Here is a 23302-nt window from a genome sequence, read left to right on the forward strand (position 1 = left end):
ATAATGTGGTGTGGAGGCAGGACACGAGGAAGGTGCATTTTGCCTGGAGGAACTGAAGGTGGCTTTCCTGGCGAGAGAGCAGCGCTCAGCGGTTTTGTTTTCAGTGGTGTAGGGAGGAGAGGACAGATCAGCCCAGGTGAAGCGGGACGTGCCCCTCCCTGCGTGAGGAGGTGCTCCAGCGGGGCGCCCCAGTGCTCACAACGGCAGGTGCTCCCACAGGCCTACCTCCCCTCTGCCCTGACTCACTGCCCCTAGATTTTTTCCTCTGGCCCCAAGTGCATGCACCTCCAATGTTGCTTGTTTTTGTAATAATTTACATGAGGGATGCATTTTTTTATTTTAAATTTTATTCACATAATGTGAACAGATTTCAGTATTTTTTATATATAGGTTCAAGAGCATAATGATACTTCCCACCTACCCTCCCTCCTTCCCTGTTCTTTTAATATTTGAAATGATGTACTCTGCTAGAGGGATGTGTTTAAGAAAGTCCTTCTGACAGATTGTATGAGGGAATCTCAACAAGTTCATGGAAAAGTGGAATTAAAAGATGAATTTATGTGGATGCAAAAAAAACAGAAAGCCTTCCATAGCTTTTTCATAATATACATTTTCCTTGAACTTTTTTTTTTTTAAAGATTTATTTAGTTGAAAGAGTTAGAGGAGAGTCAGAGAGAGGTCTTCCATCCGCTGGTTCACTCCCCAATTAGCCACAACAGCCAGAGCTGTGCCTATCTGAAGCCAGCAGCTTCCTCCTGGTCTCTCATGCGGGTGTAGGATCCCAAGCACTTGGGCCATCTTCTGCCTTCCCAGGCCACAGCAGAGAGCCAGATTGGAAGTGGAGCAGCCAGGACTCGAACTGGCGCCCTATGGGATGCCGGCACTGTAGGCAGTGGCCCCTCCTTGAACTTATAAAATATCCCTTGTGTGTTTGGGATTCAATTCAAAATGATCCCTCAGGGCTGAGGGAAAGGGCAGGATATACAATAGAATAAGGTTAAGTGAGCCAACTCATGGTTACATTGGGTGGGTGATGGATGCCTGAGGCTACATCATTGTCTCCACAAACATTAGACTTTTAAACATAAATTTTTAAAAAGAGGAAAAAGCAGCAAAGAACTTTTAGGCGAAACATGGGAATTTCTCCCAGATAATTGGAGAAAGACTTTGGGATCTGTGAATAATACAAATGACCTGTCTTACGCTTTCTAGGCAAGATGTTTCTCTTCTCCGTGTATCTTCTTGTCTTGTTGTGTGCATGGCTTGTACAGTAGTTGAAACTCTGCAGATACTTATAATTCTCCAGACAGCCCTTAGAGGTAGCTTATCACTGCTGTATTTGTTTCATGTGGGAGAGCCATCTGTACAGGGGGAGCCATGAGAGGCTCGGGCCTTTGCCCGGGGCGGGGAGCGGCTAGGGGGTGGGGAGGGGCTGCAGGATGATCCCCGCTCGCCCTGGGCAGCTGTCTGTCATTCTGCCCTCCAAGAGCTTTGGCTTCTTCACCAGTCTGTGTCACCTCCTGCATGACACTGTCTTCACCCCAGACTTCTTGGGAATTTAAGAGCAGCCTGAAAATCAAGAATGATAGAGCTATTGTTACTTTCTTCAGTAAGTTTGTATGTTGTAAGATGTGAGTCTCTTAAAGTTATACCCCGTTTTTTTCAAGTCTTGCTCCCCAGCATCATCATTGTTAGAGGATAGCTGTGGGGCCATGAGAAAGTCCCACGGAATACTGAACCAACCATGTAAGGAGTCTATGGCTACGCTCCCTGACAGCAGTGGGAACGCAAGGCCATGGAGTTGGTAGGTTCCCGAGAACAGCACTTGGCAGAGATCTTCTGGAGGGAAGGGGTTCTTCACGACTCTAATTGTTGCTGCTTTGCTGGTATATGACAGGTGTAGTAACGGACTTAACCCAGTCCATGGCTAATGGAACTGAGAGACACTGTTTCGCTCGAGGGGAAAATCAGAGTTGCTCTCTGAAGTTCTGTCCAGCTTTGCACGCCTACACTCTCACACTCTGGTTCTGTGACCCTCCGTTCTGAGTGTCTTTGTTTCTTGTGGAGTGCCTCTGCCTCTGGACCCCAACCCTCTGCTGTCTTCCCGAATTATTCAGATCCTTGTAAAAACTCCCTTGATTGGATGTCGAGTGCCTTGGTGTACAATGTACAGTTCTGTCCTTGCTGACCTGCCCTGGAATGCCTTCAGATTCCTGCTAAGTAGCTGGTACGCGGGACAGCTTTGCTCTTTAAGGCACTGTGAGTGAGTACGGCACACAAAGCAAGGAGGGTGCTACAGAATGTCGCCCCACTGAGTTACCACTGCTGGAGGGTGCAGGAGGAAGCACTGCTCATGAATGTGGGCCAAGAAACAAAGCCGGAGTCTTACCATTCAGGTAAATGAGGAGTCTCCATGATGTTCATGGGAGATTAATATTACGGCAAAATTATGCATGGTTTTCAATTTTTTGAACTAAAGTAAACATGTTTTAATGCTGTTTTCCACAGGTTTTTCTGAAGATTTGAAAGGCAGAGTTACAGAGAGAAGGAGAGACAGAGAGAAATCTTCATCAGCTGTCTCCAAATGGCCACAACAGCCTGGGCAGAGCCAGGCCGATTCCAGGAGCCTGGAACGCCATGCAGGTCTCCCATATGTGTGGCAGGGACCCAGGCACTTGGGCCATCTTCTGCTGCTTTCCTAGTCAGATCAGCCAGGGACCTGGATCAGAAGCAGAGCAGCTGGGACTTGAACTGGCACTCTCATTTGGGACGCTGCAGTCACAAGCAGCGGCATAGCCCACTGTGCCATGATGCCAGCCCCATTGTCTGCAGATTTTTTGAAGTATCTGCCCTGGTTATCTGCTCAGACACACTAGGATTCAGGAACTCAAACGCCTTCTATGTTTAAGGCACTGTACTGCTTTCTTACAGGAGTGAGAGCAGGTACAAGAGGTCTGAGATAGTCCTTATGAAAGAACGTAGCACATTTAGCTACAAAAGTAGAACACATGATATGCATTTCACAGAGACTATTTGGTACCTTAGATCAGAGTAGGGCTGTCAGGGGAGGCTGCCTGGAGAGGCTGGCTTTTAGCTGAGCTCACAAGAGTGCTTAGCAGGTAGACTGGTAGAAATTAGAGACATGGAGGTGATTCCAGATGGATAAGACTTCCAAAAGCAAAGCAAGATCAGGCCTGGTATATTTCAAGAACGAATCTAGGTCAATTAAACACATCATTTTTCGTAATGTTTTTTTAGTTTTTACTATCTCTGAAGTTGGGATGCACCCTACAGTTAACTGCAGGCCAAGTGAGGACAGAGTACTTAGGCATTTACTTTGTGGAAAAACAAAATAATCAATACAGGAAAGTCAGATTGTTGTCAAATTGTTGGTTGACAGTTAACTACAAAGCACAAATGAGATCTGAATATAGCATCCACTTCATTTGTAGAGGTGTGACTTACTTTTCCAAGGATAGGGAGGACTTGCAAAAAGATTCCAATGAGGCCGGCGCCGCGGCTCAATAAGCTAATCCTCCACCGCCAGATTCTGTCCCGGTTGCTCCTCTTCCAGTCCAGCTCTCTGCTGTGGCCCGGGAGGGCAGTGGAGGATGGCCCAAGTGCTTGGGCCCTGCACCCATGTGGGAGACCAGGAGGAAGCAGCTGGCTCCTGGCTTTGGATCAGCACAGCGCGCTGGCCATAGTGGCCATTTGGGGGAGTGAACCAGCAGAAGGAAGACCTTTCTCCCTGTCTCTAACTCTGCCTGTCAAAAAAAAAAAAAAAAAAAAAAAAAATTCCAACGACTTGGAATGGCCTGCCTTTATGGGATGAACTTTAGCATGAAACAGAAATCTGAGTGGTGTGCGTAGAAATGAGCAAGTCGGATCTTTCTAGGTAGTATTTTCAGGAAAGGACACCTGCAAGGAGAGAAGCGTCTGTGTCTTTTAGAACTTTTTTCTATCCACAGAAGTTTGAGCTGCGTTCCACCAATACGGCTTCTAGCCAGACAGCTTGGCTTTGAGCACCTCTCCGTGGATGAGGTGTCACTTCAGTGATGCCAGGAGTCCTGTTTGCAGTGCACGCAGGGGTCCCTGATCCTGGAACCCCCGTTTCCAAATACGTTCGTGCCCTGCTTCTCTGTCCAAACCTTCTGCTAGCTTTCTGGACTATCCAGCTGCTTCTGAAGTTGATCCTGTTTTTGGAGGTCAAAGTCCAGGGGCGAATGCCTGTGAACAGTGTAACGTCCCACCTGGGGTTCCAGTTACCTGCAGTCAACTGTGCTCTGAAAACATGCATCCTTGTTTTTGCCCTTAATCAGTCTGAAGTAATTTCTATTATGTTTCTATAATTCTGGTTTTACTAGTAATCTCATACTGTGCCTAATTTATTAACTAAATTATCACAGGTATGTATAGGAAAAAAAAAAAAAACACGGAAAAGTCTACTTCCAAATGTTCACAGGAAAATGGAATTGAAAGATAATTTTGGGCCGGCGCCGTGGCTCACTAGGCTAATCCTCCACCTTGCAGCGCTGGCACACCGGGTTCTAGTCCCGGTTGGGACACCAGATTCTGTCCCGGTTGCTCCTCTTCCAGGCCAGCTCTCTGCTGTGGCCAGGGAATGCAGTGGAGGATGGCCCAAGTGCTTGGGCCCTGCACCCCATGGGAGACCAGGATAAGTACCTGGCTCCTGCCATCGAATCAGCGCGGTGCGCCAGCCGCAGCGCGCCAGCCGCAGCAGCCATTGGAGGGTGAACCAATGGCAAAAGGAAGACCTTTCTCTCTGTCTCTCTCTCTCACTGTCCACTCTGCCTGTCAAAAAAAAAAAAAAAAGATAATTTTGGAGTAAAAAATTTTGATCTCCATGCATACAAGGGGTTCTCAGAATGTTCAAGTAAAAAGGCTTACTATGAAAAGGCACTGCATAAATTCCAAACTTCTTTTACATAAAAGTAAACTTTAAATTTCATTTTCCATAAACTTTTTTCAAGTACCCACTATACTGTGTTCAGTACTAACCTTGGTTTTTCAGGTATCTCCTAGGGGTCTTGGAATATATCCCTCATGGATCAGGAGTGACTAGTTCTATGGCAAATTTCTTCTTAGCACTAAAGTGGTTTCAAAGCTAGAAGTATCTTGTACAGGTGAAGGATCTGAGAGTCACCCAGGTCCAGAGTCCTTTGTACTTCACAAAGCCTTCTTTCTGGCCTGGGTAGGGAAAGAACCAGAGATTAGGGATTAGAAACAGTAGCCTTTGGACCAAATCCACTCACCACCCATTTTTGCAAATTAGGTTTTATTGGGAAACAACCACACCCATTTGTTGAGCATTGTCTGTTTACTTTCATGCTGCAACACAAGTACAGTTGACTTACTCCAGAGAGTGTAGAGCCAGAAAGCCTAAAACATTTACTAATTGACCCTTCACAGAAAAAGCCGGCCATCCCCTGCAACTCAGCATTAGTTACCTGTGTGGTCAGAATGCTTGGAATCGTAGGCAGAACATAGGCCAGGGACCGAGGAAACGCTGCCCCTGAGCTCAGAGTTACTTGAACTTGAAAGGATGAGGCGTGTCTAAGACTTGTGAAGGAACATTAACAACTGATGTCAGAGAGGAGGCAAGTTCTGGGCTGCAGGCTACGTTTGCAGACAGGAGAACAATCCAGAATAGTTGCAATAACTTCATGAGCATAAATGCAGCTAAGGAAAAGAAATTGTTTCTTTGCACATTTGAATTATGGTGTGACTCACTCATTTGTTCAGAAACTACCGTGTGTGTGCTGTTGTTGTAGGTGACAGAAGAACGGGACCTCTAAGGCCAGATTTTATGTCTCTGGTGCCCTTGCCTCACGCAACAGCTAAGTGTTAAAGGAACATTTTTAACTCATTTTGGTTCTTCAGTTCCCTTAAACCTGAGGTACCGATTTCCTTTTCCTTGTCCCTTCTGAAGCCTTAATCCAAAAATCTGCTAATAAAGCAAGATTTGTTGATTAAACGAAGAATTGTCTTAGAATACATTGATGGCCCCTCAACTGCTACGCAGAAGTGGGGACGTTCATGATCTGCACAGAGCTGGGTTGGTGCAGTTCATGACTGCCCCCCGCCGAAAGAACATGGCCTTCTGTGTTGAGCTCTCAAGTTCTGCTGCTGTCCCTCAGTCTGTTTTGCAAACGTGATGGTGAAGGCATCATGGGCTGGTTGGCTGATCTGTAGCAGATAGACATATAGAATTCCCTCTTCACTCCCAACACCCTCTTACAGCAGATGTCACAATCAGCTTTCAGATCTTTGAAGGCAGCCTTCTGGGGTTTCAAAAGAAAAAAAATAGGTTTATTATCTGCCACGGTTACATCTTTAATGGGCACAAAAGGATTCTAATGAAGGAGACATTGAAACTCTTACATAGCTTATGTGTCATCTGACCAAACAATGCTTTCTTGATCGTGTATAACTGGCGTGGCCAATAACACCAAAAAATCAGTCCTGGAACTCCAGGGAGAGTAGTTCTAGGACCAGGGGAAATCTCAGTGGATTTTGACCTCTTGCTTCCTTCTCTACTCCTTCCTCAACAGTATTTAGTGCTGGTGAAATGAATTTCTTGGTTTTTTTGTTTGTTCCACCTTTTGTAAATGAGCCTCCACAGCAGCCCTAGAAGCACAAAGATGGCATAAAAGAAGTCAGAAGGGATTAGCACGAAGGTGATGGGGACAGTTCTCATCCCTGGGCCTGGTGGTGAGCAATGAGGCTGTGCCTGCGTGTGCCTTTGCATGCATGCACAGATGTGTAAATGTCAGTTTGCAGGGAAGAAATACCAAGTTGTACAAGTCAAAAGAATTCTGTCAGAAGTTCAAAAGCCAAAAGAATTCTGACTTTTTAGTACAGGTCAGAGAGTCACTTCCTCTGGCACAACCTCAGGGAAATAACCCGCAGGTCCCTGAAGCCCAGAGTCTAGTCCACAGGCAGTGTGGGCCTGCAGGAAATGCTGGGACTGTGGAGTCAGCCTGGTTTAGAATCCACGTCTTGGCTCGCAAGCAGAGCTGTTTCATGTCCCTGCAGTCCTGTTTCCTCACCTGTAGTATTGAGATTACTACTCAATTACGGGCACTTTTGACTGTTAATGAGGTGACATGGGAATATGTAGCCCAGGTGGATTAATTGCTAAAAGTTCATGTCCTTCCTCTGCTTCACTGTGGAGCTGTGATGCTATGGAGCTAAGAGGGAGTTGAGGGGGCAGCTCTGTGGTATAATTGATACACTGCCATTTGCAACATCAGAATCCCATACAGCTCCCTGCTAACGGCCTGGGAAAGCAATGGAAGATGACCCAAACTTTGGGCCCCTGCACCCACTTGGGAGATGCAAATGCCATTTAGGGAGTGAACCAGCAGAAGGAAACTTGCTTGCTCTCCCTCTCTCTGTATTTATATATAACTGTGCCTTTCAAATATTTCTAAAAGTTGAGGGGAGAGCCATGAGGACCCCTAGCATACTGGCCACCTGGAGCTGGCACAGGGCACTGGTAGGGAGAGCCTGTATTTGGTGCCTTTGTTTCAAGATTCCTGTAATGTGAACCCCTTAGAGGCCTCCTTAGTTTCCGCACCTTGGAGAGGTGCTTGTGCTCCCCACTGCCTCTGAGGCTTTGCCTGTGGTCCATACAGGAACTAGGGTCTGATGAGCCTAAGGGAGGGAAGGACTTTCATTCCAACCAGAATATTCCAAGTGGCTGCGACTTCTCAAACTCTGATCCTGAACAGACTAGGCAATCAAAGAGCCCTAAAGAGAAGGAAATTCAGGAGAGTGTTTGGGTGGAACAGAATTCAAGTAGCTTGAGGAGACTAGAAATCAGAGTCCCTCGGCCGGCGCCACGGCTCACTAGGCTAATCCTCCGTCTTGCAGCACCAGATTCTGTCCCGGTTGCTTCTCTTCCAGGCCAGCTCTCTGCTGTGGCCCGGGAGTGCAGTGGAGGATGGCCCAAGACCTTGGGCCCTGCACCTCATGGGAAACCAGGATAAGTACCTGGCTCCTGCCATCGGATCAGCACGATGTGGCGGCCACAGCATGGCGGCCGTTGGAGGGTGAACCAACGGCAAAGGAAGACCTTTCTCTCTCTCTCTCTCTCTCTCTCTATGTCTACTCTGCCTGTCAAAAAATAAAAATTAAAAAAAAAAATCAGAGTCCCTCCCTTGCTGCAGTGCCCAGGTGTGAATTCCCAGGCCACACTTAGCAGCCAGAGCCTAGGCATGATGGCTGCCAGTCACAGGCTGGATCTCAGCTGTCGGGCTCAAGTGGTCCAGCCTTCTCCGCACCTTAAGTAGCCAGAGGTGGGAAGGTCTGTGTTGATGGCAGCTGTGGTTCCCCTGCCCCATCAGCAAGTGTCCATTTGTGCTCACTCCCCAGCATGCCACTGTGCACATATGGTTTCTGTTTTCCTAAGCCACAGAAAAGCACACGCAGCTGTCCAATGTAAACAGCATTCATATCAGCACGGAGTTGGCTGTGCTAGAGTGACCAGCTTTCTGTTTCTAGGTGGTATCTGATCCAGAATGGAGGAGGGGTAGTCCCCTGAACATTACAAACCTGTGTTTCCATGAGCAGGGTTTCTCAACCTCAGCATTCTGGATATTTGACCCAAATACCAGCTGAGTATCTTATACCAAATGCTTGAGGCCAGAAATGCTTCAGGTATTCTCAGATTTTGGAATATTTACATATGCATAATGAGATATCCTGGGCATGGGACCCAAGTCTAAACACAAAACTCATTTATGTTTCAAATTTGAGAGTGCTTCAAGAAGTTTGTGGAGGGGTGGGTGTTTGGCACAGTGGTTAAGATGCCACTTGGAATGGCCACATCCCATATTAGAACACCTGGGTTCGAGTCCTGGCTGTACTCCCAATTCCAGCTTCCTGTTGCACACCCTGAGAGGTCGCAGGTACGTGATGGCTCAGGTACTTGAGTCCCCGCCACCCATGTGGAGGACATGGAATAAGTTCTAGGCTCCTGGCTGCAGCCTGGCTCAGCCCTGACTGTTGTGGGCATTTGAGGAGTGAACCAGTAGACAGAATATCTGTCTCTGCATCTGTCTTTCAAGTTAAAAATTATCACATATATTATATGTAAAATATATATAAGCGTTAACCTCTGTAAAAGTTCATGGAAGTTAAAAGGTACAGAAAAATTTTGAAATCCATATATATGAGATCTTCAAAAAGCTTATGAAAAAGCTAAGCATAGGTTTCAAAACATTTTGGCACCAAAATAAACTGTCTTAATTCCACATTCCACAAACATTTGAAGTACTCCCATTCACCTCATACACATAGCCTGCAGGTAATTTTATACCCTGCTATTTGTGCACCAGCATTCTGCCTGCAACCTGCCCTGTGAAGTTAGCTGTGGGTCTTTGCCGTGGTGGCATCACATCAGTGTTCAGCCAGACTGAGACTTTGGATCACTTTGGATTTCTGATGAGGGATGCTCTACCCATACTTCTTTGTGGTGGAGGCATCCTGAACAAACCAGAAGCACCTTCTTCCACCCCAGAAGCACCTCTGAGCATCACCACCTGCCCGAGCTGAGAAACGCTGTTGGCTAGCACAGTAGCAACTTTTTATTTTCTATGTGACTAGCTGTTTTGTCATTGAACCTGAATTCTTAGGTAAAAATTAAACCAGGACCCACAGCCTCTCCCCATTGGTGATTATATTCATAGAATCCTGGTTTACAGACATTCATGTAAAATCCCACTGGGGCAGTTAAAATGACATCAAATGACTTTCTTAGCTCTCCTGAAAGCTAAATTATGCACCACCATTAAACATCCCCTTTGTCAGTAACTTGACTTGCCTACTCAAATTTTGTAAACATCAATTTTGTCTGGCAGGGTTTTTTCTTCTGAAGCCATGTTGGTTATGTGTGCACTGCCCAGCTTTCTGCAATCTCTGCTCAGTGAGACGGACGTGGGAGAGAAAATATTTCTCCCTGACCACAGGAAGGGATTTTTTTTTTTTACAATGCCTTTTAGCTGCAGATGCCCAGTGTAGCTCACCCAGTAGGAAAGAGAACTCTTTCTGCAGTTAGGAAAGGGCATTTACTGGACTTAAACCCTTTCATAAACTTCCTCTCATGGAAGAGAGACTCCAAGTAACAGTTTTCTAAAATACTCACATGCATCAATACAGAAGTCCTGCTAATTTAAGAGAAATACACTTAATACCTTGTGATTTAAAGAAATTTTTACTCATGCAGGTTCAAGAGTTTTGTGGGATTAACTCATTTGTAGAATTTGGTGAATTTTTCTATTTAGTAGTAAGCATTTTCATTGTTGTATCCATATGAGCATCAGCTTCAACAAAGCTTAAAAATTCCAGGTAGGCCATGATAAAAGCCTCCAAAGGGTATAGAGATATAAAGCTATTTTTGAAACAAAGATTAACTGTTGAAGCTCAAGCATGTTAAAAAAAAAAAAAAAAAGTGTGGCCAGGCAGTTATTTTTATCACGTGGGCATCATTTTTAAAGAAATAAGACAATCCATAGTGCTATGAAAGCCACTTACACTCTGAACTTGAAACAACCACTCTCTGCACAAAATGCCTGTCGCTCTCTCCATTAGTGACTAATGCTATCTGTCTTAAATGCAAACATTTTTATTACTCAGGTAAAGTTGGCTTTGCTGAATTAAATGTCACTGATCAGTTGGTAGCTTGGGTGGGGTTATGTGAGGGAATAAGTTTCCAAGATACAAAATGTGCTCGAAGCGTAAGATACAGTGTGGTTTCTGGTAAGCGCTGTTCCTTATTTGCCTTCTGAACATTCTAGATCCCAGTTTGATGCCTCTGAAAAACCAACATGGTGCCCAGTTTGGATTAAGCCTTTACTTGGAGAAATGGTCTAGTTTGCGTTTGTGTCTCCTGAGAAGTAGACTGTGCCGTGACAGTAAAAGAGAAGTGACAGAAGTAATGCAGTGAAAAGCTTTGTGCAGATGCAGGGGGATGGGGGAGTGGGGGGATATCATCTAATACAAGGTCCAGCTCCACAGTAGCCATAGGAGTAGGCTGCGGTACATTGCCCACTGTATAGGGGCACAATTTCTTTATCTAAAACTGTAAAAGACAACCAGAGCATTCTTCTATTACTGAATTTTATTTAGATGAACACACTGGAGATTGCAGTTCCCAACCCAGAGGAATGCCAGGGTGCTGCCTGTCTCTTTGTAACCCTGGAGGGGGATGAGGGAGGGCTTACACACAAACCGCCTGTGCTCCTCCTAACTCACTGGCACTTTCTGTGAAAATATTGAGCTTTGTCAGTGTTTTCCACTAGAAATTCAACATGCATCTGCCATTTGGCTGTAGGACACGAACTGGACAACTGACTGCAGCTTTGTTCTTGTCTTGGTCTATGCTGGCTGCTACAACAAAAATGCCCAAAACTGGGCAGCTCATTAACAAGAGACAGTTCTCACATGGAGGCTGGAAGTCCAAGATCAAAGTGCAGGCAGACTCAGCGTCTGGGGCCAGCCTGCGTTCTGGTTCTTAGCATCGACTTGCTGTGTCCTCAAAGGTGGGGAGCAAGGGGTCTCAAGCCTCATTTACAGCAGTGCTTATCCCACTGGTGAGGATGGAACTGACATGAGCTCTTGCTCTCCCAAAGGCCCAGGCTCCTAAAATATCTTCACCTTGGATGTTGAGGTCAATCTATGAATTTTGAGGAGAGCATGAACATTATGAACTTAGCAGTTCCCCATTTTCCATGAATAGTGAAACTGATGCAAGACAAGGAGGTGGTGACGATAGACAAGGAGATAGTGCACACCTCTCTGCCTTCCCTAGACATCCGAGCCATCCTCTCTGTAACATGAGCTAGACTCTTAGTCTGCAGTAGTGACACTGACTCCACAAGACTCGTAAAGCTGGGAGAGGTGGCCCTGCTCTCTCCCCACAACCAGCCCACCCTCTGGCAATAAAAACACAAGTAGGGGTGGTGATGGAAGTGTTAACAGGTTTCTGCTGTTAGGATGGGGTTCCAACCCCATTATCGTAGGCAGGACACCACCATCCTTGTCCAAAATACAGCAACATACACTTCACATTAGCTTCCAGACACAGGCATCCTAAAGACTTAGGATCCTTGTAAGCGAAATGAAAGATTAGGCTTTCTGGGAAAGGCCAGTTTTTATGCCAGTTCCTTCTGCTGTTCAGAGAGCGAGCTGGACTTCAGAAAGGGTGTTCTAAAGCAGTCAGACTTTGCCCTGTGAGGCCTGAAGATGGCACAAATACACAGCTGCTCACTCGTTTCTCCGAGAATAGAAATCATATCAGGAAGTGTGGCTGAGCCTGGGCTTCAGGGTCACACGGAGCCTAGCATCCTACATATGCCACTCATAAGCTGTAAGTAAACTACCCAACCCTCTCACTCCAGCTTCCTGGTCTATAAAATAAGAATAGCAACAGCACCTGCTCCTAAGGTGATGTAAGGGTCAAGTGGAACCGTGCTTCTTGAATATACAACCCAGTGCATGCAAATAGCACACAGTAAATATCATACTTATTTTTACTGCCTTCTTTGCACTTGCATTACCACTAATACAGTAATCCTGTAAAGTAAGTGTCAGTATTCCCATTTCATAAATGGAAATGGAACCTCAGGGAGACTCAAACACTGGCACAAGGTTGCCTGACTGAATTCCTCTTGCAAATCTATCCCAAAGAAGCCTGTATTTCTTTTTCAGGGATACGAATGTGTTGGCACTAAGATATCCCAGGTCTCAGGTTGGACACGCCTCTGCCAGGTGTGCCTGTCCCAGCCCCCACCCAATATAAGAGATAATACTCTGTAGTTGGTACGAAAGCCCAGAGTTCAAACTCCAGTGGCCTCAAGCAAGTTACCCTAGCCTTTGTGAGGATTAGAAATAATACAGTCAACCTGCAATAGCCATGGGCAGTGGGCTTTGGGACCCCCCTGGATGCCCAGATCTGCAGATGCCCAAGTCCACTATATAAAAAGACATAGTATTTGCATATAACTGGGACACATCCTCCCCCATACTTCAGATAATCTCTGGATTAGTTACAATGCCTAGCGCATGTAAATGCTGTGTAAATGGTTGTTACACTGTATTGTTCAGGTAATCATGACAAAGAAAAACACCTCTACACATGTTCAGTACCAACACAGTTTTCCTCCCAGTATTTTCAGTGCACGGTTGGTTGAATGCACACAGGCAGAACACACAGACGTGGAGGTCCAAGTCTGCGAGTCAAGTGCTGAGCTCGTCCTTGGCACTCAGTATCTGACCTGGTACCAGCCACTCTGGCTCATGCCTGTCAAAACTAGGTACTCCCAGAATCATCCAGTGACTGCCTGCAAGCCGGTGCCCCTTCTCCTCATCTGGGGGCCCGTCCAACATCAGCTAACTCTAGGAGGTACAATCTAGCTCCACCTTCCTTCAGGGTCCTGCTAGAGGGCAGACCGCACATGTCACAGCACAGAGAGAGCAGGGGAGCACTGCAGGTCTGCATCTCACATCTTCTGTCTTATTTACTGACGCACAGTCAAAAGCACCGCGCCCGCCGTACTAACCTCACTAAACAAATACTTGTTACCTAACCACACGGCGGAACACCCATTCTGCAAGTACATAAAGTGATTTTTCAAACAGGCTTCTTCTCCACCACAAGTCCATCCTAATACAACAGCTCTAAAGATCTCCAAAGTGTGATTTCATAGCAATATCAATGCTGTGGGGCTGGCACTGTGCTGTAGTGGGTAAAGCCGCTGCCTGCAGTGCTGGCATCCCATTTGGGTGCCCGTTCAAATGCAGGAATCCCATATGGGCACTGGTTCAAGTCCTGGCTACTCCACTTCCCAATCCAGCTCTCTGCTATGGCCTGAGAAAGCAGTAGAAGCTGGCCCAAGTCCTCGGGCCCCTGAACCCGTGTGGGAGACAGAAGAAGCCCTCAGCTTCTGGGTTCAGAATGGCCCAGCTCTGGCCATTGCAGCCATTTGGGGAGTGAACCAATGGATGGAAGACACCTCCCCACCTCTGCCTTTGCTTCTTTGTAACTTTTCCTTTCAGATAAATAAATCTTTAAAAAATAAAATAAAAGCCACGCCAGCCACAGTTCCCACAGCCAACGTCACCAAGCCACAGAGTATGTGTCTTTTCCTACAGTTTGTCATTTATCTGTCTTCCTTTCTGGCCATGTTGCAGCCTACCCCCGTCTTCAAATCTTTATTCATTCAGTATCTCCCATTAACGCCAACATAATGGTTTAACTCTACCATTTTTTTTAACCACACAACTCCCTTTGGAACACTGAGACCATTTCTGTCTGTGCTCAGCCCACTTTCTGAGCTGATTCAGAGACAGGACTGGCTCCCTTTCATATGGGCTCCTTCCAAGTTCAAGTTCAGGTCATGACAGCAGACAGATTGCTTCCTTTTTCTCCATTGCTGTGTCCTAATTTGTGCGAGGCGGCAGTTGGCCTAGATGACCTGTAGGACCTCCATAGGTCAAACGTTGAACTTCCTCAACACAACTCTCTGGATCTCTTTGGACCTTGGCTTTCTCCCTATAAAACGAGGAAGTTGCATAATCGATCCAAGTGCAGTTGCTGGAGTCCTTCGGATTCTTGCCCATGCCTCAGCAAGCAGCATTCTCAACAGTGTTCTCTTGCCCTTTTCTCTGTAGACTGTAGACTGCTGTGGGATTACGTCTATCAGTTGCTTTCTGACAGCCGGTACGAAAACTTCATCCGATGGGAGGACAAAGAATCCAAAATATTCCGGATAGTGGATCCCAACGGACTGGCTCGACTTTGGGGAAACCATAAGGTAAAAGGGCACCAGATACGTGCTGTGCACATGAGGGCCAAAATTGTCTGTCCCTGCACTGGAGGATGACTGTCTCGTGCTCCCTAAGTCTGTCCATTGTCATTTAGTGGATTCCTCTCTGGGCAAGCAATCAGATAGCTGCAAGAGGAAGGAAATAATTAAAGATGTCTCTCCATTTGTCACTTAGGCCAGGTTCCCGTTCACTTGGCATATCCCGGCCTGATGGGGCTGCATGATGAGTAACCTGTGTTTCCACTCCCCTTGACCTGGCCCTGCCACCTGCGCTGTCATTAGGCACTGGGTGACAGGGAAGTTCTGCGGGACTGACTCCCAAGGGGCCTCTGGGAAGTGTCACTTCTGCTCGGGTAGAAACGCCCATGTTCACAGAAGCCGGTTCCTACTGGGAGCGTGGCTTTTCAGACTCTGACTGTGAAACATCCCCTTTACAAGTAAGCGGCACAAGCAGTTCAGTTGCCCAACCGTCTTCCAAGCTGGGAAGAGGGAATAGAAGTGAAAACATCAAGTCTTTCCTAGGAAGGAAGACTGATCAAATGTGTGCAGAGGTAAAACACGGGGAACCCTGAGCTGGACACCAGGCCAGTGGGTCACCTGGAGGCGCCATGGTGGCAAACCCCAGATCAGCAGAGAGGGTGAGGAGCTGTAAGCCCAGGCCCGCAGCCTCCCAAGAAGGCAGCCTGTGTGCTGGCCCGGTGCAGGAGGACCTGCTGCAGGCCATGGCCAAATATGGCATAACCACCCCCAACCCCCCCACCCCCCTCCCATGCTCCAAGTGTGTGTGAGTCACTGAGAAAACTCCTGCAGCTCTCACATGGTGCCGCAGCCCCAGGGCTCAGCCACTGTACTCTTGCTGCTGCAACTGGCATTTCAACAACAACAACAACAAATCTCATCCTTAAAATGACGGGCCAGAAACACACGTTTGAGACAGGTCATTGCAACCTAAAGAAAGGTCACGTGGGGTTAGAAGGAGCAGGACCCAAAGACGGGGGACTTGCAGGAAATGCCTTGAGCACAGTGGAGCCTGCCGTGCGAGGAGCTTTCTTAGCCACAGCTCTGGTTCACGGCAGCGGGAAAGCTCGGCCCCAGTGTGTGATAAAGCAGAGGGAAGGACCTGGAAGGTGGTGGATTAGCAGGTGCAGTCCCCCAACTGGCAGGGCCACGGGAGCTGCTCAAGAGCTTTTATTTTGCTAGCTCCCCCCATGCCTGTTTTTGAGGTTCATTTCATTGTGTCTTTGTGCTTTTTTTCCTCTTCCTCCTTTGAACAAACAGAACAGAACAAACATGACCTATGAGAAAATGTCCAGAGCCCTGCGCCACTACTACAAACTAAACATTATCAGGAAGGAGCCCGGACAAAGGCTTTTGTTCAGGTAGCACTTCCTCTCTCTCCTTTCCTTCTTTTGGGAGGACATTGTTTTCTTTAAGGGGGAGGCGGGACTGTTAAGATCTCTACCTGTCCATCTGATGCCCACAGCCATCACTGCTACAAACTAGTACCAAGTGCTGGTTTGTTAGGATTTTAGGGGAAAAACTTTTTTTTTCCTTGTATAGCCAAATCTAAATAAACCCAGTCTGACTCCCCTGTAAAATCATGCAAACAATATTACCTGGCATTGCAGTCCAGTGTGGTTAAAGGGAACCATCACAGTAACCTGGCCAATGGCAAAGCAGGGAATTAAACTTGAACTTCCAGATTATCAGTGCTATAAGCTACTTTCTGAACCAGTATTTGTGAAACGGCAGGTAACGCCCCATAGAAAGTCATGAGCTAGATGAGCAAATCACTTGCAGCTTTTCATGAGATAGAGCTTAAGATGAAATAACACTGTAGCTGCTGCAGCTCACACTGCCTGCAAAGTTCAGCAGTAACGGGCAGAACAGCAAAGCAGTAGTAACTGGAAATGTTGTGGGCTTCCCAGAAAAGATTTTCAACAAGAGCATTATCCAGCTATTAGGGGCAGATGCAGCATTTCTGAAGAAATCGGTCTTGGAGGCCAAATTTGCCACAGATGCAGGCTTCTTGGGGCCAGCCCCGATGTATGGTCAAGTGAAGTATGAAATTGTGGGTACCTGTATGGGTTTTTCAGTGTGGAAGGAAGGCAGATCGCAGAGTGGGCTGGTGGCATAAACTAACTCTTTGATGATGAGCCCGAACACAAAGAATGGACAAGACTCCATGAGGAAAGCAGGCAGGAGGGCTCCAGATAAAGATGAAGGTAAAGATTTGCAGGAAGATATGAGCCATGATTTGTAGAAGAAAAAGACTGGTGCACAAGAGTGGAGGGTTCCTGCTGGTGAAGAACTGAGCCTCTTCCAGTACCCAAGGGTAGCAATGATAGGGTCCCGGTAGGGTGGTTGGAATTAGTTCATCTGGTACAGGGCAGAGGAAGGGGGAAGGAAGAGGTGTGCAGAGTGTCTTCCATAGCCAAGGCAGGACATTTGCAACCAGGCTCTCTTCCTTAACCATATGCACCATGTCTGCAACCTATTACTGCGGTGATTTCCAAGTGAACCAGCTGAACAAGAACAAGACTGCTGTCTGCACTCACTGTTGGGTGGCTCGGGAATAACTGGGGCAAAGATTCTCTTTCTTGTTGCCTTTCTAATTTTCCAGAAGCTCCACTCACTAGCCCTGTTATCGAAATTTTCCATTCGACATTCGGTTGTGTCTTTTGAGTTGAGTTCAAGTTTTGAATACCACTGCCTAGGCTCGTGGTCTGGAATGGAAGTGGATAGACAGCTCTCACGGGTCTTTGTAAAATCGAACTCTCTAAAAACCATAAACACACATAAGTGGGCAGCTGTTCAGGGCTTCCCCGCGTCATGCACCACACAGCCTCACAGGGCGCTGGCTGCCTCATAATCATGCTAGGCTTTTGTATAGTCTTTTTGCCTCTTTTCGGGTAGAAGAAGGGACGGCTTTCCCTAAATTGTGTTATTTTTAGTCCATGTCTCGGTTCAGTAGATCCCCAGATGTATAGGAAGGAGCCTTTGCAAAGTTCATGAGGGAAAAAAAAAAGTTGGAATTAACCAGATTATTTTTGGTGCAAAGAAATTTTGAAATCCTAGTTTTTCCATAACGCATATTTTAGTGCAAAATATTTAGCAATCTGTACGTAGTTTTTCACAATACGCATTTTCATGTGAACTCCTGGCAGCCCAATCAGACATGAGGAGGAGGCCTGGCTTTATAGGTGAGAGCCGAGGGTTGGGGCACCTGCAGGAGAACGTAGGCTCTTGACTCTTCCTGTCTCCTCTTGCCAAGGTTTATGAAGACCCCGGATGAAATCATGAGTGGCCGGACAGACCGGCTGGAACACCTTGAATCCCAGGAGTTAGACGAACAAATATACCAAGAAGACGAATGCTGAGGGGACCCACGCCCCACCTCAAGGGCCAGCATCCAGGAGGCCTTCGCCCAGGCAGCACTGCCGCAGGCCTGACGGAGCCGGCGAGCCGAGGAGCTGGAGAAGGGAGAGCCCCAGAAATGGCAGGGATGCTTCTCTTGCAGACCAAGAGGGACCCCACTGCACCTTAGACAAACCTCCCAGCAAAGGCGGGGCTGGGACGCCAGCGGAGGGCCAGGGCCTGGGACTGTGTCGAGTTTCCTTCTCATTTGCAACCTCCCCCTCTGTGATTCCTCCCTGCCCCCTTCCACCTACTACCTGTTGTTAGTTTCATGGTGTTTTGTTTTTGTTTTTTAACAACATGCAGTTTGATTTTTCATCATTCATACTGGGGAAGACATCGGATGTTGTTTTCCTATGGAAATATATATCTATTATATATGTATATCTTTTTTTTGCAAGTCTCTCAAAGTATAGCAAGCCCAACTGGTCAGGAAAGAGAACACTTGCGCAAAGGTTTAGCTTCCTCTTTGTCCTGCCGTGTGGATCAGGTGTGTTCCTGTTGCAGTTGGGTCTTGGTTGAGGGAAAAAAAATGCTTTTAAAAAATATGACGTGAAAAGGAGGGCTCTCTCTCTTGCTCGCTTTCTCTCCTTCCATGGCTTCCCTCTGTCCTCCCTCCCTGCCCACTGGTGAGTTTCAGACAGCTTAGAGTCTTGGGGGACTGTTGGCACTAAATGGAGTCAGGGGCCTGGGTGCTTGGTCACCAGCAACACAAAGTCAACCCCGTCCCGTGGCCTTTGGCCCCCATCTGATGGAAGCTGCTGGACTCCCCAAGAAGTGCTCACGTGGCAGCCATCCCTGTGAGGGCTGTGAGAACCACGCAGCTCTGGCGAAAGATGGGGGGAAGGCTGGCCAAGGTATTTGCAAGGCCCCGGCTTGCAAGTGCTGCAAAGTGGAAAACAGGAAAAAAAAAAAAAAAAAAAGGCCCACGCCGACCTGGCGGCCCAGAAACTGGGCAAAAAAGATTCTGCAGAAAGGATTTGTTTTTCCAAAGTAGGCCATTGAGGTGAGTGAGAGCGCAAGCGCCCCTCAGCCGCATTCCAGAGGCCGACTTGTGGTCAGTGTCATGCCCTCGCCTGATGCTTTCTTCCCAGTGCCTCGATTTGTTTAAAGTTTTCTGGTCTCCTCTGAACACAGAGATGCGAGGAAAATCCCGGAGCATGGTGTCTGTCACCAGTGTCTGCCCAGCGTGGGCCTCATGGCAAGTCCGTGGGTGCATTGCACGGTGCTCTGCCGTGACTGTGTACCAGCAAGGACCCATCCATGGCTCTCCTTCACCCCAGATATGCTCGATAGAACCTTGGAAATGAGGATAGTACCACCTCTTAGTACTTGTGATGATAACATAGTTTGCGAGCTCCGTTGTAGATTTCTGTTCCTTTCCTGGGCCCTTCCAGTGTAGGTTCAGACAGGCGATATTGGGAGTCCTTTTTTCAGTCCAGAAGGTTAGACCTGCCTGACAAAGCACCCTGTCCTTGCTCCCCTCTGTTTTCTCCACTCAGCTGAGTGAGCATCTCCCAGCTCCTGCGGGGTCCTCCTGTGCAGTTCCCAGGTGAGGCTGCCGCAGCCCAGGCCTCTCCGCCAGCCATCTGTGAGCGGAGTCGGTGCATACAGTTGGAGGCACACAGGCAAGAGGAATTCTCCCAAGGACTCCAGCCTGGAAGGCGAGTCCATAGACTTTGGTTCAAAGACACTGGAATTGAGGAGCTGCTCCAGGCTCTTCAGTCTTGTTCTGTCCACGGGGAGGCACACAGCGGTGGCCAGCCAGCTCCCACGGTCACAAGCTTCAGCCGTTCTGCCTTCCGGAGGCCAGGGGTCTCCCGTGTGAGGCTGGAGGGTCTCACGGGGAAGGTGTTGGTCTCAAGCTGCTTGAATGGTGATGGTGCAAGTCAGCTGAACCCCAGCACACCTCGGGTGTCCTTGGGCAGGAGAGAGTGACACTCTTTTTTAGCCTCCATAGTAACGGATAATCGGTCTATCTCAAATGAAGAGATGAATCCAAATACTTGGTGTGTTGTGAAAGCCCTTGAGTTTAAGAGCTGGAAAGGAAAGGTGGATTTTTTTTGAAGTCCTTTGTGGGAATATGGAGAGAGCAGGGCACAGGGAGGCTCTGCTCTGAGATTAGGTTGCCTGTTTCTGGCCACTCAGATTAGAATGTCTCTTTTTGGCCACCTGACCCCAGAATGAAAATCCTACCCACCCACCCCCCCCCCCCCGCCCTGGCCTCCTACTGTTTAGTTATGGAAGGAAATTCCTTTTGACCCAAGGATTTCTGAATTTAAAATAATGTCCTACGAGCACACACAAGACTTGGGATGACACCATGAGCCACTTTTTCTTCAAAGTGGAGATGCTGATCCCAGTGCAGTGAGAGTTGGCTAGACTAGCTATGTTGGAGGTATCCCAAGGCAACCTTGCCCAGCCTACGGCAGCATTGCCAATACTTGGGGGCTGTTTGGAACCCTTGGAAACATTGTCTTTTCACCGATACCTTGCCCATGTGAGAGTGTCACTTCAGCTGAAATTTAAATGATGGTGACAGAACTCCCCGAAGTGAATGACAAGCCACTACCATGTCCACCTCTCACAGCCTAGGCTCCAACCCTGAATACCTTTTGGAAACATTCACTCCCTTTTTGTCAGAGGGAAACCTGAGTCTCAGGGAGGTCCTGTGACCTGCCCCAGGAGTGGACGGCACACTGCAGACAGAATGAGCATTGAGCCACACCTGGCCACACCCCCACCTGACCCACTGCCACCCAGGAAACTAAGGATGAAAGATCTGGGATGCTGTGCCCAGGCATTCGGTGCTAGTCAGAAGCTGTGCGCTCGCTCTAGCCTGCCCCTCCTCTGATAAGAAACCTGGATTAAGGGGGTGAAAGGAGGAAGCCAGTGGGGGGTGTCGGGATACAGTAAGCCCTGCCTGCCCGAAAACCACAGGAGACTAACCTGATGCTCTTGGCCCTTCTGTGTCAACACTAAACAACGGCAAACTCCCCGACTCTTTCACACATGCCAAGTGAACATTCTTGAAGGTTTCTCTTTGTGACTGCAGCCACCTACAAACCAGAACGAATCTAGAATTTCTTTCCCTTTCCTTTTTTTTTTTTTTTTGTTTGTTTAGTTTCTAATCTCTTATTGTTTATGAGGTGTGGGGTTTATAAGGGACTGAATCAAATGAATGTAACAAAAAAAAGAAAAAACAAAAAAATGCCTTTTCTCAGGGCCAGTGAGTTGCAAATAATTTTTAAAGAAAAGCCTATAATTACATCATCTCAATAAATTTTTTATAAAAAATGAAAGTTTTGAGTCTGTTTTTAATCATATGAACTGGAGTCAGAGCAGCAGGGTGCTCTGATGAGGTAAACACTGTCTCCACTCAGTTACTGGATAAAATGCCGTCACGGTTTTGAACTGGCAAGAAGCAAGGCCCCATTACAGGGCAGTGTGCAGCCAATCTGTAGATAAGTGGCACCAGGAAGGCCATCGCCAGCCACTCAAAGCCAAAGAGTCACCACAGGTGGCCAGGTCCTATGCTGTGCTAAACTGTATTCATTCACAAAGCAGTTAGTAATGCCAAGGGGTGAAGGACCATAGGTCCTCACGCCATAGAATTGTTCCTTAAATCTGCTGGATTTGGGATGGGCATTGTGATGCAGTGGATTAAGCTGCTGCTTGGGATGCCCTCATCTCGTATCCGAGTGCCTGGTTCAAGTTCCGGCTACTCCATTTTCAATCCAGCTTCCTGCTCATGCGCCTGGGAAGCAGCAGATGATGGCTCAGGTACTTGAGTTCTGCCATCCTTGTGGGAGATCCGAATGGAGTTCCAGGTTCCTGGCTTCAGCCTGCCTCAGCCCTGGCTGTTGTCGCCATCTGGGGAGTGAACCAGTGGATGGAAGATTCTCTTCCTTTCAAATAAATTAATCTAAATATGGTGGACTGGAGTATATGGTATTTGGGTATATGGTGGACTGGAGTCGACAAGGTAATGAGGGCATCAGAGCTGGGAGAGATCACAGGGCCATCAGCGCCAGCCCATGTGCTCACTGTCTCAGCCACACTGGTCAGAAGAGTCACCTGCCAGTCACTGGGCCCTTAGGACTTCAAGATCCAACATCCAGCAGGGGCTATCTTGCCATCAAGGGTAGGTAGCAACAAGTAGGATGAAAAATAAAGCAACTCAGATGTACAAGAGGACTTCAACAAGTTCATGGAAAATGGAATTAAAAGTTATTTATGTGCAAAAAAAGGTTCAAGTCTGCATCTTTTGCAGTGCACATTTTCCATATTCACTTGGCCCTATGTTTTTTCTATATGTATAATTTAAAAATTTTCAACTGATAGCTGAAGATTCTCCGTATTTGTGGGCTCCCATGTTGTGTCCTGATACATGTACATGGTGTAGAATGTTCATAATCTCAAATATTTATGGTGCAAACATTTAAAATCCTTCTAGTTTTTCAGAAAAATATACATGCATTATCATTATCCATGGCCGACCTACTAGACAATAGGACACAAGAACCTCTTACTGCTGTTTAACTACAACTTAGTACCCAATACGTAATATTTCCTCACCCCTCCCTACCCCTCAACTCTCCCCAGCCTCTAAGTTCCAACAACTGATGAATGGATAAAGAAAACGTGGCCCGATATTCAGTATCATCTGGGCATAATATCAAATAAAGTTCTTAGAACTTTTCTGTGGTACTGAAAATGCATTTAAAGCTATTTCTGTAATGTAGCGTTCAGATCATCTGAGGATTGCTAGAAAGGCGAATTATCAGTCCCCACCCCACAAGCTGGGAGGAGGGGCCTAGCAGTCTGTAGGAACAAGTGCTCCTGTTGATTCTGATGCACACTGAAGTTTAAGAGCCATTGTATAACCAATTTGGTCATCTTAGGAAAAAAAGCTGTGGCATTTTAAACAATACAGAACCAGAATAATTGATGGCCACAAACCAGCATTAACACAACTTCCACACAATGATGCTGCATTTCCCTAATATTTTGCAGATGTGCTATGGATTGAGGCT

General features: G+C 47.1%; 1 protein-coding gene and 1 long non-coding RNA gene across 10 annotated transcripts in view; one reads left to right on the top strand and one right to left on the bottom strand.

The window, feature by feature from the left end:
- ETV6 (ETS variant transcription factor 6) overlaps positions 1-21568 on the top strand; it is a 271165-nt gene extending 249597 nt beyond the window's left edge. For all 9 annotated transcript variants that reach the window (XM_051850767.2, XM_051850771.2, XM_051850770.2 and 6 more), the window contains 3 exons: positions 14695-14837; positions 16128-16228; positions 18124-21568. In XM_051850767.2, the coding sequence (XP_051706727.1) occupies positions 14695-14837; positions 16128-16228; positions 18124-18229 (350 nt within the window). In that variant the 3' untranslated portion in view covers positions 18230-21568. The remainder of the gene's footprint in view (positions 1-14694; positions 14838-16127; positions 16229-18123) is intronic.
- LOC138843870 (uncharacterized) lies at positions 578-14699 on the bottom strand. The gene is made up of 3 exons (XR_011378993.1): positions 5469-14699; positions 5020-5208; positions 578-1569 (listed from the first exon to the last, which is right to left on the bottom strand). It is a non-coding gene; the product is annotated as an uncharacterized lncRNA (long non-coding RNA).
- Positions 21569-23302: the final 1734 nt, after the last annotated feature.

This window comes from Oryctolagus cuniculus, chromosome 9 (assembly GCF_964237555.1).
Source record: "Oryctolagus cuniculus chromosome 9, mOryCun1.1, whole genome shotgun sequence".
Taxonomy (NCBI): Eukaryota; Metazoa; Chordata; class Mammalia; order Lagomorpha; family Leporidae; genus Oryctolagus; species Oryctolagus cuniculus.